The 15,160-nt window shown below is 56.6% G+C and overlaps 1 protein-coding gene across 1 annotated transcript in view; it reads left to right on the forward strand.

The window, feature by feature from the left end:
- Positions 1-11,953, forward strand: part of CCDC64 (coiled-coil domain containing 64) — a 98,920-nt gene extending 86,967 nt beyond the window's left edge. The window contains exons 7-9 of the mRNA XM_006890419.1: positions 4,769-4,899; positions 9,558-9,678; positions 11,767-11,953. Of these exons, the coding sequence (XP_006890481.1) occupies positions 4,769-4,899; positions 9,558-9,678; positions 11,767-11,922 (408 nt within the window). The 3' untranslated portion in view covers positions 11,923-11,953. The remainder of the gene's footprint in view (positions 1-4,768; positions 4,900-9,557; positions 9,679-11,766) is intronic.
- Positions 11,954-15,160: the final 3,207 nt, after the last annotated feature.

Below are 15,160 nucleotides of genomic sequence, written 5' to 3' on the forward strand. Positions count from 1 at the left end.
GCCTGCTTCCTGGCTTTAAAACTCACTGCTGTTTGCTCATGATTCCATCTCTTGAACCTCAGTGAAAGGATGTCTATATTCTGATCTGAAGGATTGGAGAGACTAAGGTGCAGCCCCCCTCAGGGCTGGAACCAGTTCTAAGAGCTGAAACCCCTTCCTTATAGCCAGGGCCTTGTGCAGGCCAGACAGCTGCAGGAATGCCACACAAGCTGGCTTTTCAGCCCCACCCCACCCAGCCTGCCCACCTCCACTCTGTCCTTCACCCATTCCTGCTTTCTGGGAAAGGATGCACACTAGGCTTTTATTTATGTCAGTGTTCCTTAAAGATTCCCTAGAAATAAAATCCTGCATCTTTTTAAAATCATACTCATTAACAGAACTCAAGCTCAGCGCCTTTGAGTCTAAACCAACTCACAGCTCAGCCTCCAGCGGGTTTCCAGAGTCTGTCAATCTCCTGAAATGCCCATAATTCTCCCGCAGAGCAGCTGGTAGACTTGAACCACTTCCTTTGGGGTTGGCATCACAACTCCTTAGCCACTAGGCCATCCCAGCTCACTGCTTAGCCCTGGAAGAACAGGTGGGGACCACCCACCACCATAACTGTCCCCCTCTTTGTGGACATGGACATGCTGTTTAAAGCTGTGGCTTGTTCTTGGCAGAGCCCTGGGCATGGGGGTGGACAGCCAGAGGCAGTTGGCCCCAGAGCCTGAGACCCCAGGTGATAAATGCCAGAGAGTATTTTCCACTCAAGTTCAAATCCCCCAGCTGGGCAGAACAGAACACAAATGGTTGAATCTACACATTCCTAGATTAGTCCTAGATTAATAAGACTGTTGAGTAATTTTAAAGCCTATTTACATTTTGAAGGGGTCCTTCTGCTCATCCACTCATTGATACTGGCCAGTGGCTCACTTATTTTTTGTTTCTTAGAAAACTAAAAGCTCACAAGAGGACAGTATTTTGAGAAACATAAGGAAAGCATAGTTGCCATGAGCCTGGCGTAGGACAGTTCAGGGAGCCGTCTCTACCAGGGCATTTGCTTAAGGCTTCAGTCCACCAAGCAAATGCCCGCTCAGGACCCACCAAGGCACAGAGCTAGCCCACCCCCTATGGGTCAGCTCCCCCAGAAACCACTCAAAGCCAAAACCCTCCTTGCCACAACGGCCCACTGGGTGGGGTGCAGACCATGTTAGGACTGGAACAGGCAACCTCCACCGCAGGCCTCATCTTCAATACTGACCAGAGGGCAGCACCAGTCCAGCACCCGGTGTGCACCTGTCACTGTGCCAGACCCGAAAGGCACCAGACAAACATGATGGACACCTGGAATCCACCCCACCCCAAACTCTCACAGTATCTGGAAGGGACTCAGAACCGTCTTTGGGCCCTTCTAGAGGTGCCTTTTAGGCCCCAGACCAGGCTCAGTGGAACCAGGGTTCCAGCAGACGGCTCCTGGTCCTGGGAGGGGGGAGTCGAGGCAGATCTCCCCAAGCGTCCTTATGTAAGAGGGGGGCTTGTCTCCCCGAGAAACTGGGAGAGCAGCTCAGAGGGAAGAGGTGATAGGCCTGGAAGGGGAAGAAACCAGCAGCGCCTTCCCCCTGGGAACCCTAATTACATTTTTAAAAGGCAAACACAGGCTCCGTTTAACTGGTAACGAGCTGTCTGAGGCAAAACCCATAGTCAAGGCCAGAAAGCAGGCCTCGGGTCACTCTTGGGTCGAGTTAGCACATGGTCCTCAGTTCCTTCTTCTGCAGAGCCCCCCTCACTCCACCTCCCCCCACCGTGTCAGCAGCTGGCTCCCCCTTCCATTCCCGACAGCTCCCCAGACTCTGGCTCACCCCGGCAGGAGGGCTGAGATGAGGCAGCTTATTGAGCGTCTGTGGCATCAGGAAAACCACTTACCCATGAAGCCCCACGCGGCCAGGCCCAGGCCCACAAGTCCAGATCTGGCGGCTCAGTCAGAGGCCGCCCCAGCTCTGGGGTCAAGGTCATGTCTGCATCAGGATCTTGTAGAATCTCAGGATCAGTGGCCACCACCTTGACTGGTAGAACCACAATGGCTTCTTCACCCCAGATCTCAGCACCTGCCTTTCCTGGCCGACTCTCCACAGCCGGGGTCGGCCCATCCACACTCCCGGCTCCCCCACCCACCCCAAGCGAGCGCACTGCCCTCCAGTGACTCAGATTTGATCTCATGACACTGAAATGCCCTCCAGTAAGTTCCGGACAGGTTTCCCATTAGTCGGTAAGGGAAGCCGCGGGCCTTCACAGTCGCCCCTGCTGGGTTCCATTGTTAGCAGCTGGGCAAAGGCAGTGAAGGGGAAGGGCAGGTTACACATGCTGCCCCTGCTGCTCTGCACGTGGGCCTTGTCTCCGCCCATCCCTCTGGTCAGGAGACCCTCCCCAGCCCACCCGTGCCAGCTGCACAAGTGCTACTCATCTATTCTTTGTCCTTAAGTTTCCATCAAGTGGCATCAGGGGGCACTAGCCCCAGGGGGCACTCCCAGGCCTGCCTTGTCAAGGCTGCCCTCACAAACCAGCCCACTTCAACCCTAGATCCCCTGTGGTCAGGCTCAGGCCTCCTTAGTCTTTGTTGTTGAAAGAGAGCGGATATATTCAGGATGTTGTCTTGGATGTACTTTAACTGTGAGGACACCCACCCTTTTGGGGGTAGGGGGTTGAAGTGGAAGTTGCCTCAGCCTTTGTATAGACACACCAGATGCCTCCTTCACATAGGTCCCCTTAATTATCTCACAACCACCTAAAGACAGAGAATAGTTCTTTTTGTGTCTCCTTTTTAAGGAAAAGTTTAAAAACAATTGCCCCATTACCTCTCCAAGGCAGACGGCTGGTAAGCTGTGCCTCTCCCAGGCCACAGTGGGAAGCGCCTCTGCAGTGGTACCAGGAGCAATTGAAGTGGGCATTCTCGGCCCAGGACATGGTCCTGCCTGCTCCTTTCTCAGCTGGCAGGCATCTGGCTGGCCCTGGGCTGCCTGAGGCTGGGGCTCCTTTGGGCCCAGGCGGCTGGCTGTCTCTTCCAGGTGTTTCCTGGGTCTCACATCCTCGCTTACCTGCAGTGACCAGGCTGGGGGTGACCCTCTTGCCTGTGCTCTTGTCTACCTGGGGCTGGATGCATTTGCACACCCTTCTCACCTTTGGTGGTCTACCCTGGCCCCACACCTAACAGGACAGACCTGTGTTTTCCTGCCTGCCTCCTAAGAGTGCACACTCCATTGTCCGTGGGGTGTCTCCAGACTGCTGGAGATGGCTGCTACCCAGGACCTGGCAGAGCCTACAGAGCGCAGTGCAGTGGATGGAAAGGTGGCCTCTGCCCTGTGGGAGGGAGGCTGACCTGTGTGGCTGGATCCTCCCTGCTGGGGAAGCACCCCACTGTGTGTAATACTTGACAGGGGACAGGCTCTGGCATGCAGATTCACGTCCAAGCATCACACCCGCCCAGTCACACAGTAGATTTTCCCTGGTGACCGATTGCAAGCAACAGGCTCTGCATAGCTTAGGCAGCAGGGAACAGAATGTCATTCAATCTGGCAGCTCCCAGAACGGACAGGGATCAGCTTCCCAAAACAGGACGGTGCTGTGAGAAGTGGCACAGGAGAAACAAATGACCGCCCCTCTGTGGTGTCCCTGGGCTGTGGCTTTGCTTGACTCGCTCAGGATGTACCTGGCAAGTGCAGGTCACTCACCTTGGCTGCATCAGAACAGGAAGGGATTGGTGATGACGAGTAGCCGTTAAATGCCCTCTGCCCAAGTGCTGCAGGTGGTCAGTTTGCACCAATGGATCCAACACAGCTTCTGTCACCACTGTGTGAAGGTGTCACCTTACAGTGGGAAGGGTTACCTTGTCACCAGGGGAGCCACACAGAAGGGCTCCCGACTGCCAGAGGATGACTCCAGGCTTTTCCAGAGGACCTGATAGCCTGTAGTAGCAGTGACGGAAGCACAGAAGAGGCAGTAGACTTGACATGAAACCTCATTGGGGGTCTCAATTCCATGTGCACAGGGTCCCACGGGCTGCTGGAAGGACAGACAGGTCTCAGAGAAGGTGCAGCCAGAGTGCTCCTTGGAGGCAAGGATTGCAAAGTGTAGGCTCACGTACTTTGGGCGTGTAACTAGGAAAGGCTGTTCCTTGGAGAAGGACATCATGCTTGGGAAGGGGGTGGCAGTTAAGGAGAAGACCCCCCAACCAGGTGGATTGGCACAGTGGCTGCAGCGATGGGCTCAAGTGGGTCAGAGATGGTGAGGACGGCACAGGACAGGTCAAGGTTAAGAGCTGTTGTTCAGAGAGCCGCTGAGAGTCGGACTGGACTCGAAGGCACCTCACAGCGCCTTGGAGAAAGTGCAGCCCACTGCTCCGTGGGAGCAGGGATGGCGAAGCTTTGTCTCACATGTTTTGGCCGTGGGGAATGGTAGCAGCTTTCTCAGAACTAGACTTCGGAGCCCAGAGAGTGTGTTTGAGAGTGCAGAGGCTTCACTGGCCAGGCCGTCTCCTACGGTTACTCGGCGTCCCCAGAAATGGAGGTGATGCAGGGTGCTGGGGACCAAGGGGGATGTGGCCCCCTTCTGGGCCCGGGACTGCCCTCCCTTGCCACAACACAGGGACCTGGCAGAGGACATCCATTTTTCAGGAGAGGCTTGTTGGGGCCTCAGCCTGCGGAGCTGCCCTCCTACACCCCACACAGACACTCCCAGGCCCTCTTGTCCCTTTGCCCCAGCAGCACTGCCATCCTCCCCCTTGCCCTTCCGTCAGGTGACGCTGCTGAGTGTGGAGATGACTGCGCTGAAGGAGGAGAGAGACCGGCTCCGGGTGACCTCTGAGGACAAGGAGCCCAAGGAGCAGCTTCAGAAGGCCATCCGGGACCGCGACGAGGCCATCGCAAAGTGAGTGCTTGATTTTCGTTTGTAAACGCATAAGAGACGGGAGGGGATGCTCAGCGGAGGTGCCCTGCGCCCACAGCCCCATCTTCTCCACAGACACAGCTGTTGGAAGTGCTGTCTTTGTGGATCTTTTTCCTACACGTGTGGGACTGTCTGCACCACTGTTGTGGGGTGCCAGGGAGCTGGTTCCGACCCAGCAACCCGCCCCATGGAGTCTTCCTGTGTAATCTTTAAGGAGTGGGAGCACGCCTTTATGAATAGCAGGAGATTATGAATACTGCATGTTAAAATAAAATGGTACAGCCAAGGCACCAAGTATGGGCACCCACTGAAGACAGACGGCGCTCAGAAGTGCAGGCCGGTAGTCACCTTCTGTTTGCTAGAAAAGCAGAAGAGAGATGACTTTTTGAGGCAGCGACTACTATGAATACCAAAACTGTGCCCTAGACTTTGCCCCAAGGCAACAAAAGAAGGGGTGACAGCTGAGGAAATGAAGAAGGCGCCCTAGTGGCCCCCATGCAGATGGGTCTAGTTAAGATGAACTGAGCCCAGCAACTCAGGATTCTCTTCAACACCTAAGTCCAAGCCTGGGGCAGGTGGGAGATAGAACCAGAGCATGCTGGGTGCGGGAGAGAAAGGAGTTGTCAGGTCCCCTCCCTTAAATACAGAACCCAGCTCTGCCACCTGCAGCCCTGTGTCACACGCCCCTGACACTAGCAGGCTTGGCTGGCCACATGTAAATTCTCCTGGAAATGCTGGCTGTTCTCCCCTGCAGGGAGAGCTCCGCAGAGCGGGGAGACCTGTGCGCTTCCTGGTCCCCAGTATTGTCATGCTCACCAGAGGGAAAAGGGCTAGGAGCATCCCCTCACTCCACGATCATTCTCTGCTCCTTACAGGGGAAAATGAAATTGGCACGCACAGAATGAAACAGCAGACAAGCAAGTCATTTACAGAGAACCCCACTTACATCTGTAGGAGCTTAATGGGTAGGGCGTTGTGTTGCTAACTCAGAGGTTGTGCTTCTCTCTCTCTGTTCAAATCCACCCAAGATTTGGGCAGAGAATGAATACAGGCATTCCCCTCCTGTGTGATATGCAGCCTCGGAAAACTGCTGAAGGGTCAGTTCCAACTTGACCGCAGTGGGCTCTTTCCAAGATGCTTTATCGTATGTGGTACTTGATCCTGGTTCAGTGGCAGAATACCCAGTAAGTGATGTGTCATCAAGTCGCCTGCGACTGACAGTGACCCTATATACAATAGCTCTGAGCCCTTCTCTATCCTGAGCCAACCTTATTATCTCTGACACACCTACCCCCATTACTGAATCAACCCATCTCTTCAAGGGTCTTCCTTTCTTGTGCTGTCCCTCCACCCTCCCAAGCATGACATTCCTCTCCAAGGACTGGTCCCTCCTTACAACATGCCCAAAGTATGTCAGACAAAGCTTCAGAATCCTTGCCTCCAAGGAGCAGCCTGGTTTCACCCTCTCAAGGGCAAGCCTGCTTGTTCTAGCAGTCCATGGTCTATTCAATACTCTTCAATACCACAGCTCAAAGGCATCAATTCTCCTGTCATCACTTGTCATAGTCCAGCTCTCTGAGGCATAGGAAGTAATTGCAAAGACCATGGCCTGTATCAAGTACACCTTAGTCTCCAGACTGACATTGTTGCTCTTCAGTACTTTGGAGAGGTCTCTGACAGCAGACTTTCCCAATGCAATTCGTCTTTTAATTTCCTGGCTGCTGTTGCCAAGAGTGTTGATTGTGAAGCCAAGCAAACTGAAGTAAATAAGCTCATGCACACCTTGCTTACCAGGTAACCCAACACTGTCCTGGCTGAGGGCCTGCGACCACTTCCCATACACCCACCAAGCTAAAGGGCAGTCAGGGCTGAGGAGCCTCCTCAGAAATAGCTCCTGCCCTTCACTGGATGAAGCCCTAATGGCAGTCCTTAAATACTCAGCTATCCAGAAGGTTTGTGGTTCAAACCCACCAGAGCTCTGCACTTAGAAAGCCTCTGGGCAGTTCTGCCCTTTCCTACAATTGCCTTTCCTCAGAATTCGCTCACCAGACTGCAGGAACCCAAAGTGGAGCCTGACCTGTATGCTGCTGCTGTTGATGTTGTGTACCGTCCAGGCAGAACTGACCCTCCAGTGGGTTTTCACAGACCGCAATTGCACTGAAGGAGGTTGCCCAGCTTCTCTCATGAGCAGCTGGTGGATTCAAACCTTGCACCTTTGGGATTGCAGTGCAGCTGCTTAGCACTAGGCCACCAGACTGTCTGGTCTAAGGCACACCTTTAACCCACAACTGAATTTGGTCTCTTGGCAGGGAAAGCGCCTTACAACTAAAAGCACAACCAAGAAAGGGGCTTTACAAAAACAGGCCTTAGAAATGCTCGGGTTTTTTAAACAGGATTTATATATTAACCTGCAGCTTTGGTAGATTTGCTTCCCCGGTAGGGCTCCTTCTCAGTGACAAGCGCTGGGGACACGGGCAGGGCGAGGCGGGGGACGCAGGAATGAAGCCCCCTGTGTCCCCGCGCCCCGGCCCTCGTCCCCCACCCCGGGGTCCCCCGCGCCCCCGCCCTCGTCCCCCACCCTGGGGTCCCCAGCGGCCCGGCCCTCGTCCCCCACCCCGGGGTCCCCAGCGGCCCGGCCCTCGTCCCCCACCCCGGGGTCCCCAGCGGCCCGGCCCTCGTCCCCCACCCCGGGGTCCCCAGCGGCCCGGCCCTCGTCCCCCACCCCGGGGTCCCCAGCGGCCTGGCCGGCCCTGCCGTTAGTCAGCATATTCCTGCGGCTCCGGCTGCTCGTGGCGCCACCTAGCGGGGGGGGGGGGCGCCGGGAGGGCGAAGGCTGCAGCCGCCGGGGGGCGCCAAGGAGCTTGTTCTGACTTCGAGCAGCCGCTGGGGCCGATGGGGCGGGCGTCCATGGCAACCGGCGCCGCTCGGCAAGTGCGGCTGTTGGCCGCCAACCAATAGCAGCGGGCGTGACGGAGGCGGCCTGCGGCACCTGAGAACCCAGCGCCCATTGGCAGGGCTGGGTAGTCTCGCCGCAGTCGGCCGCAATGCGGGCGGGCGGAGTGTTAGGGCCGGAGTCTGAGCGCTCAGTGGACAGGAACCCACAGAGGGAGTGCTAGCCTTGGTGGCGACCAGCGTGCGTGCGTGACAGCCGGGTCCTCCTGCTCCTCCTTCCGGCCTTGCGCGCTGTGCAGCGGGTGGTCCCGGGTCCTGGTCCCCGTCCCTGTCTCGCTGGTCGTTGGCCCAGTAGCCTTACTTTTAAACCCGCGACCTAGTGTAAATAAGACACAGGCTTAGCCAACGCTTCGACCCCCGTGCAACCTGTACAGCAACCTCCCACTTCGTTCCACCCTGTTGGTTTATTTTATGGCAAATTGCGACGATAGTTACAGAACAGGCTTCAGGGAGTCTCTTGTTCCTAGGGCCGCTATGAGTCTTACTCGACCGGACAGCACTTAACGTGGTCTACGGATGTGGGGGAGGACTGAGTGGCATGTATAGCACAAACGTGACAGTGCAAGCGTGTGTGAGAGGAAGTCTCAGTGGCTGGGCACCGTCCTCAGATTTCACTAGGCATTTTAGTGAATGTCCATCAAACCTTTTATTATGGTTTGTGAATGTTTACAAAGCATGTTGTGTTCTGGTTGGTGGGTTGGGCTCTTAAGCATGCATATTTCCTAACGTTAATTACAACACACCCATTCATGCCATATTGTACCTCAATTCTCTCATAACGTTAATTACAACACACCCATTCATGCCATATTGTACCTCGATTCTCTCATTCCAATAAAGAGTCCATTGTTCATTAATCCCCCCCCCTTCCAGTAACCATACTAGTTGATTCTGTGTGTGTAAACCTTCCTCTAGTTTTTATAGCATTGACCTCGCAAATCTTTTTGCAAACCAGCATCTCCCTGGCTCTGTGCTTGGGGCTTTTCTCCAGTCAGAAATATATCCCTAGCAAGAAGCTGCATTGTCATCCCAAAGGCATGCAGTTCAAATCCACCAGATGCTCTGCTGAAGGAGGGATAATCTCCTCCTGTACCATTCAGATCCAATTTGACGGTACACACAGGAAAAAAATAATAAAATTAAAAAAAAAATTACATCCCAAGTGGCCCATGGTCAGTGATGGCCAGTGTCCCCGTTCCCATAGGTGAGTTTTCCATCCATCACTAAAATGACTGAACCAGTTCCCTAAATTGTCACATGATTCCCTAAGTTGTCAAGCCAATCAGATGTGGGTTCTTTTGCACCTTCTAATTCAAGGCAAGTCCCGTGATGAGCAAATCCCTCCCAGCAGCTGAGGACAAACTCCCCCTTTCCAATAGGCAGGCCTGTTTGCTTGAGGGCAGTGTTCATGGCTCCATTGTGAGACCTTTGGTCTCCTTCCAGTCCAGTCTAAGTGTCTTCTAACGATACTAAACCAGAGTGTGTCCCACTGTGAAATGGTGTTAATTCCATCACCTACAGGTTGAGAGGCTGCATGTAAAGACATGTTGCACTTTCAACAAGTAACTTCCTAGTTGTTGCTGGAGTTCCTGCCACTTGGCTGAGTGTGGGTCCAGGCCTGTGCCCGTCCCGTGGCTCCCAGCTGCCTCCAGGATGTGTTCCTGACCCGCCTGCTTGTCCGTTTGCAGGAAGAATGCAGTGGAGATGGAACTGGCCAAGTGCAGGATGGACATGATGGCTCTCAACAGCCAGCTGCTGGATGCCATTCAGCAGAAACTGAACCTCTCGCAGCAGCTCGAGGCCTGGCAGGTAAGTCAGGGCCCATAGCTGAGAGGGAAGTCGGGGGGCCAGGGCTGGGTTGTTTCTGAGTGGAGGTAATAGGGCCACCGGGAAGCAGCCACCTGGGTCTGCACCCAGCAAACCCGGAGCCCACACTTCCTGTGCTGGGGAGGACATCACCCTGCTCTCAGACTGCCCACAGGGACCACCTCCCTCGCTGGTCTCTGCTGGGTTTGAATTAGAAGCGACTGCGAACACGGGTCAGGACGCCTCTGAGGGATGAGAATCCACGGCTGGATGTGCAGCCACCCCTAGGTGGCACCTGTGCCCTGCCCAGAGGCCCGCTTCCTCTCCCAGGGGCACTGCCTGGGCACGGCCCCTGGGGCCAGTGTGTCTACTCTCGGACCACCAAGGCCAGGGTCCCACAGCGCCTGAGGGCCGGACTGGCTTTTTGTCCTTGAGGTTGAGGTGACACAACCTGGGGATATGAGTGTAACCAGTAATGTTTCTCCTCGAGCAGACCAAGCCACACAGGTTCAGAGCAGGTGGTGGCTCCCCAGGCGAGCCCACTGTGGCAGGTTGGGGGTGATGGTCCCTCGAGGCCCTGCCCACAGTCCAGCCGGGACCTGGCGGAGGTGCCCTGGTGCTGGCCCAGCCCCGCTCACCGCCTGTTCTTCTCTCTTCTCTCCTGGCTGCAGTTCGCTTCCTCAGGGCTTTTTACTATCTGGCTCCTTTGGTTTCTGATCTAGTGGCCTTTCTCAGTTCCCGTATCAACAGCTTTAGTTGTACACCCCTCCTGCCTTTGAGGTGAGACTCAGCCTCCCCGCATCCCACCCCGCTGCCATCGCCACCTCCTCCGTGGCCACCGTGTCTGTGCCGAGCCCGGTGTCATCTGTGCCGAGCCTGGCGTCATTTGTGCCCTGTGGCATGCCATCGAGCCCCACCTCCCATCATTGTCACGTCCACCTCATCAGCGTGGGGCAGCGCACTGGCCACTGTCCTGACCCATTCCCAAAGATACGCTCCTGCCCATGGAATAGCAGACGTAGCATCAGCAGCAGGTCACGCGTGTGCGTGTGGTGTAGATGTGTGTATATGGACATGTGCATCTGGCTTTAAAATGCACATACACGATGGAATTCATGGCTTCAAGTATAGAAACATGGTTGGTGATGTGCCCGAGAAAACACTGGCAGCTGGGGAAGCTTTCCTTCCAAAGGGCCCGTCAGCCTCCCTGGGCGCCCTCGGCAGCGCCGGGCACTGTGCCAAGCCAGGGACACCGCCCGGGGGTCTGGGCAGCAGGGCCACACGTCAGATCTGAGAGGACAGGAGGGAAGGGGAGCTGGAGGGGCGGCAGGAGTGAAAGCAAGGGTGAAGAGGACGAAGTGCTGGTGCTTAGGACTTGTCGTCAGAGTCCAGGTGATGCTAAGCAGCAGACACTAGGGTGGGATGTGGGGGTGACCGACATAGCTGCCCAGCGTTCTGCCTTCAGAGGCAGAGCTCCCCAGCTGGGCCCAGGGGGCTCCCCGAGTGCAGGCCTCACCTGTGCATGGACAGGGCAGCTGATGGACCAGTGGGAGGTGAAGCCCGTGTCTGCCAGGACATCCAAGAGCCCACCCAGTGGGGACTGCGGGCCGGCAGGAGCTGCCCTGGGTGACTCGGGCCAGAAGTATCCTGAGAAAAGGAAAGCCCCCGGGGCCGGACCATTAGGCAGGAAAGCTGGCTGTGGTCACCCCAGTTCCAGTGGGAGGACAAAGGATAAGGGGTCGGGACAGGCAGCCGAGGGCCACAGGGGAAGCAGGCCAAGGAGCTAGTCCCGGTGCAGGGTGAGGGAGACTGGACACTGAGCTGTTCTCTGGGCCTTTAGGGACAAATGGCATGAGTGTCTGTGAAGGGGAACGGGCTGGGGAGGACAACACTGGTGAGAACCAGCACGTTAGAGGCAGCCATGGCACTGTGTCTGTCTGTCCCTCCTACCTCCCTGCTGTCCTCTAGTGCAGGTCTGTTGTGAGCGGCCCTCATCTCATCTCATCTCATGTCCCCCAGCCTCTCCTCCCAGGCTTACTCCCCCAGCCCCAACCCCACTGAACGGCCTCCTCTACCCCCCCCGCCCCCCAGGACGACATGCACAGGGTCATCGACCGGCAGCTGATGGACAAGCACCTGAAGGAGCGGGGGCTGCCGGCATCTTCCTTCTCCAGGACCCCCGGCGCAGGGCGGGGCCCCGAGCCCGGCGAAGGCAGACGGCTCTTCTCGTTCTTCAGGAAGATTTGAGTTGGGAGGACCAGGCCCCAAGAGTGGGGGATGCAGGCCAGGTCCCCCACAAGGGCCCTGAGTGGCCCACCGCCCCACTGCCCTCAGCACAGGAGGCCCGGTGAAAGGGAGGCCCGAGAGGCACAGGCAGAGACCCTGTCCCCACCATGGGGCCACAGCCAGTGACTGGGCAGCACTCAGGCTGCCCAAAGCTGCCCTGCTCGCTCCACCATGTGCCCAGTGCCCACCCCTCAGGCACCACGGCCCCCCTGCTTCTCAACACAAGGAGCAGGCAAGCGAGCCCCTCTCTGCATGCACAGGAGGCCGCCCACCCGCTCTGCGGTCCCGTTGGGCAGAGAGGATCAGGGGACCCTAACCTCAGTGCACTCGGGCTGCCAGGTGCACCTGCTGGTCCCCAGGCACATGCACTTCTGCCACCTTGTCCTCCAGGGTGAGCCCAAGGCAGTGGGACAAGGGCTGTTCTCCAGTGTGGCCACAGCCGCCCAAGTGCCGGGGGGAGAAGGGCCACTCCGGCCGTCTCTGTTGGCTGTCCCCAACCTCCTCTGGGGCGGTGTCCTCCCTCGCCCTCCGCAGGCTGCCCACAGCCCACCACCTTCCACTGGGCTGGAGCTGGGACAGGGCCTGCTCCTCCCACAACCCTTGTCCCCACACACACACTTCTTAGCTCAGTCGAGCAAGCCCAGGCCACAGAATAGGCACCGCGGGGCGGGCAGGGCACGTCAGCCCAGGCTGCTGGGGCCCTGTGGCTGACACTGCCAGGGGCACTGACCCTCACCTGCTGCTTCTGCTCCCCAGCAGCCCTCACTGTCTGAGGCCCCAGGAGGAGGGGGGGCCAGGACACTGCAACTGCTTCAGAGGGGCCCTCCCGCCCCGTTCCCAGGTGGGCACAGCAGGGCGGTGTGAGAATGTACCTATAGATATGTACATACCACAGTGCTGTAACTTTTGTATGTAGCGATTATGTAAATACATGTATGGATTTTATAATATACATATATAAATCTATAAAGGCATATTTTTAGAAAAACAGCGCACCACTGCTTCTTTTGAAAAATAGTCTGAATAAGAATAAATTGACTTTCTACAGAGCTCACTGCCTCAGTCACTGGGTATTTGGAAGGGAGCCAAGAGGTCAGACTGCAGCTTGCTTCAGATTGGCCACTGTTGGAAGGTCAGGTGGCCACAGAGGCCCCGCTGGCCTGTGTCTCACACCTCGGGGGCCACCAGTCACCCAGCAGGAAGGGCCCCCTGCCGCAGCAGCAGCATACAGACCTCTTAAGCTGCTGGTCAGTGGCAGCTGCTTCAGGAGCAAGGGTCGCCTGTGTGGGCTCCCAGCCAGAGGCTGCTCGGCGCCCACAGAGCGAGGAGATGATGTGGACGCCTCCCCTGCAGCTGCCTGCACTTTAATGGGACACAGGGGTGTGCACCCGGCATCTTAACCACACGTACCTGCCCATGGAGTCAGGAAGGGGACGTTTAGAGGTGGCCCCAGCCTTGGAGGCCCTAGAACCAGCCAGATCGACCCAAAGCAGAGGAGAGGAAAAAGAGCCTGGAAGAAAACATGGCAGCTTGAACCTTTATTTTTAGTATTTTTTTAAAAAGCATAATTAGAAATTTTCAATACAGAAATAATCCTAGCAAACCATTGAAAAGTTTTGTTGTTTGACAGGAAATTTCACATCGGGTCCACTAGGACATCGGTCCAGCCCTGTGTGTCCCCCACCCCACCCCCTCCCTTTGTGTGACACTCGGGACAGGCCACTGCTGTCCCCAAATCACAGCACTGCCTGGACTGGACATGCAGTGACAAAAAGCCCTGTGGGCTCACCTGGGCAAAGGCTGCCAAACCCCCGACTGGGAAGCAGCCAGCACCCCCAAACTGGTGTCACCTGAACACTCAAGAGTCAAGTATGCCCACCCTCCCGACAGAGCCCCCTGCTCTGTGTCCCCTACAGCACCCATGTTCCACCAGACGGACCTCAGGACAAGACAGGCCTCACCTCTTCAGAATGGACCATAAGCTGGTTGTGAACTCGCAGCCACCACCTCGGTCCCCACCCTGTCCACAGCTCCCCAACAGGGACTGTCACAGAGCCACTGGCTTTCAGTAGCCTGGGGAAGCGGAGATGGGTCAGAAGAACCCCATTTTTATTGATTAAAAACCCATCAGCAGTGTTTACATGGAGAATCTGCAGTGTGAGCCGGGATGTGATTGTCCGATTGGGACTCGGCCTGGGAATCATGATGGAAATCGATTCAACCAAATCCGCTCTTTAAATTCCCAGGTTCCGTGATCCTCCCGAGGAAGGTGAAGGGTTTGTCCTGGGGCGGGGCGAGGGGAGAAGTGCAGATGACCCTGGTTTTTCCTCTGGGGGACAGGGCTGCCATTCATCTGCCTGCTGTTAGGTCCTCGTTCCACCTGAGGTCTGTAGGAGTCCGTGGCTGCCTGTCACCCCCGCTCCAAGGTGTCATCCTCTCTGTCCAGAGACCCGACCCACGGCTTGCACTGAGATGCTACGTTGGACTCCAGCGCTGGGCCCGCGGCTGACCACACAGAGGGCAGAGCTGGTCCACCAGGAGCGCAGCCTCCAAAATTCATTTTCCCTAAAAACAAGGGGCCGCTCAATGGACCCAAAAAGTGGAGCAGCCCCAACTCTGGATGCTGGGCCAATCAAACTTCATTCATTGGATTTGGCTTCACCGTCTGTATTGTTAAAATGCGCTCCTCCAGTCCTCCCGTGGGCCATGTCCCTGTCCCCACTGCCGGACCTGACTCGTGCTATAAATTAGAAGCCTAAGCTCCCTGAGCTCGTGGCCCAGAGAACAGATGGAGGCAGAACCGAAGCTGAAAGTGTAGGCCAAAGGGCAGGAGTGGCATCCTCCGCGGAGTGAAGGGCTGCAGCTGGCAGAAGGTGGGCCTCGGGTGGCCCCCCAGGCCTCACTCAAGGCCGGGCTTCCCAGCTGCTGGATGTTAGAGGTCAGGAGATGCAGGCATGAACAGAGATGGTACAGGCCCTGGAGAAGGGACACACCGACGACAGCAGCAGGAGAGGCTGAGTGACAGGACACCCACTCGCCCAGCCTGGGTTCCTGTGTCCTGGGAAGCAGCAGGGTGGGCGGGCGAGGGTCTGCTGCAGCAGGCTGGCGTTAAGGAGACGAGAGCAGAGCAGGCCGAGGGGACGAGGCTGGTTAACACAATATACATTATGTACAGACCGGTGGGCGTCCACTCGCTGGC

This window comes from Elephantulus edwardii, unplaced genomic scaffold, assembly GCF_000299155.1.
Source record: "Elephantulus edwardii isolate Elephantulus edwardi_28Jun2011 unplaced genomic scaffold, EleEdw1.0 scaffold00089, whole genome shotgun sequence".
NCBI lineage: Eukaryota > Metazoa > Chordata > Mammalia > Macroscelidea > Macroscelididae > Elephantulus > Elephantulus edwardii.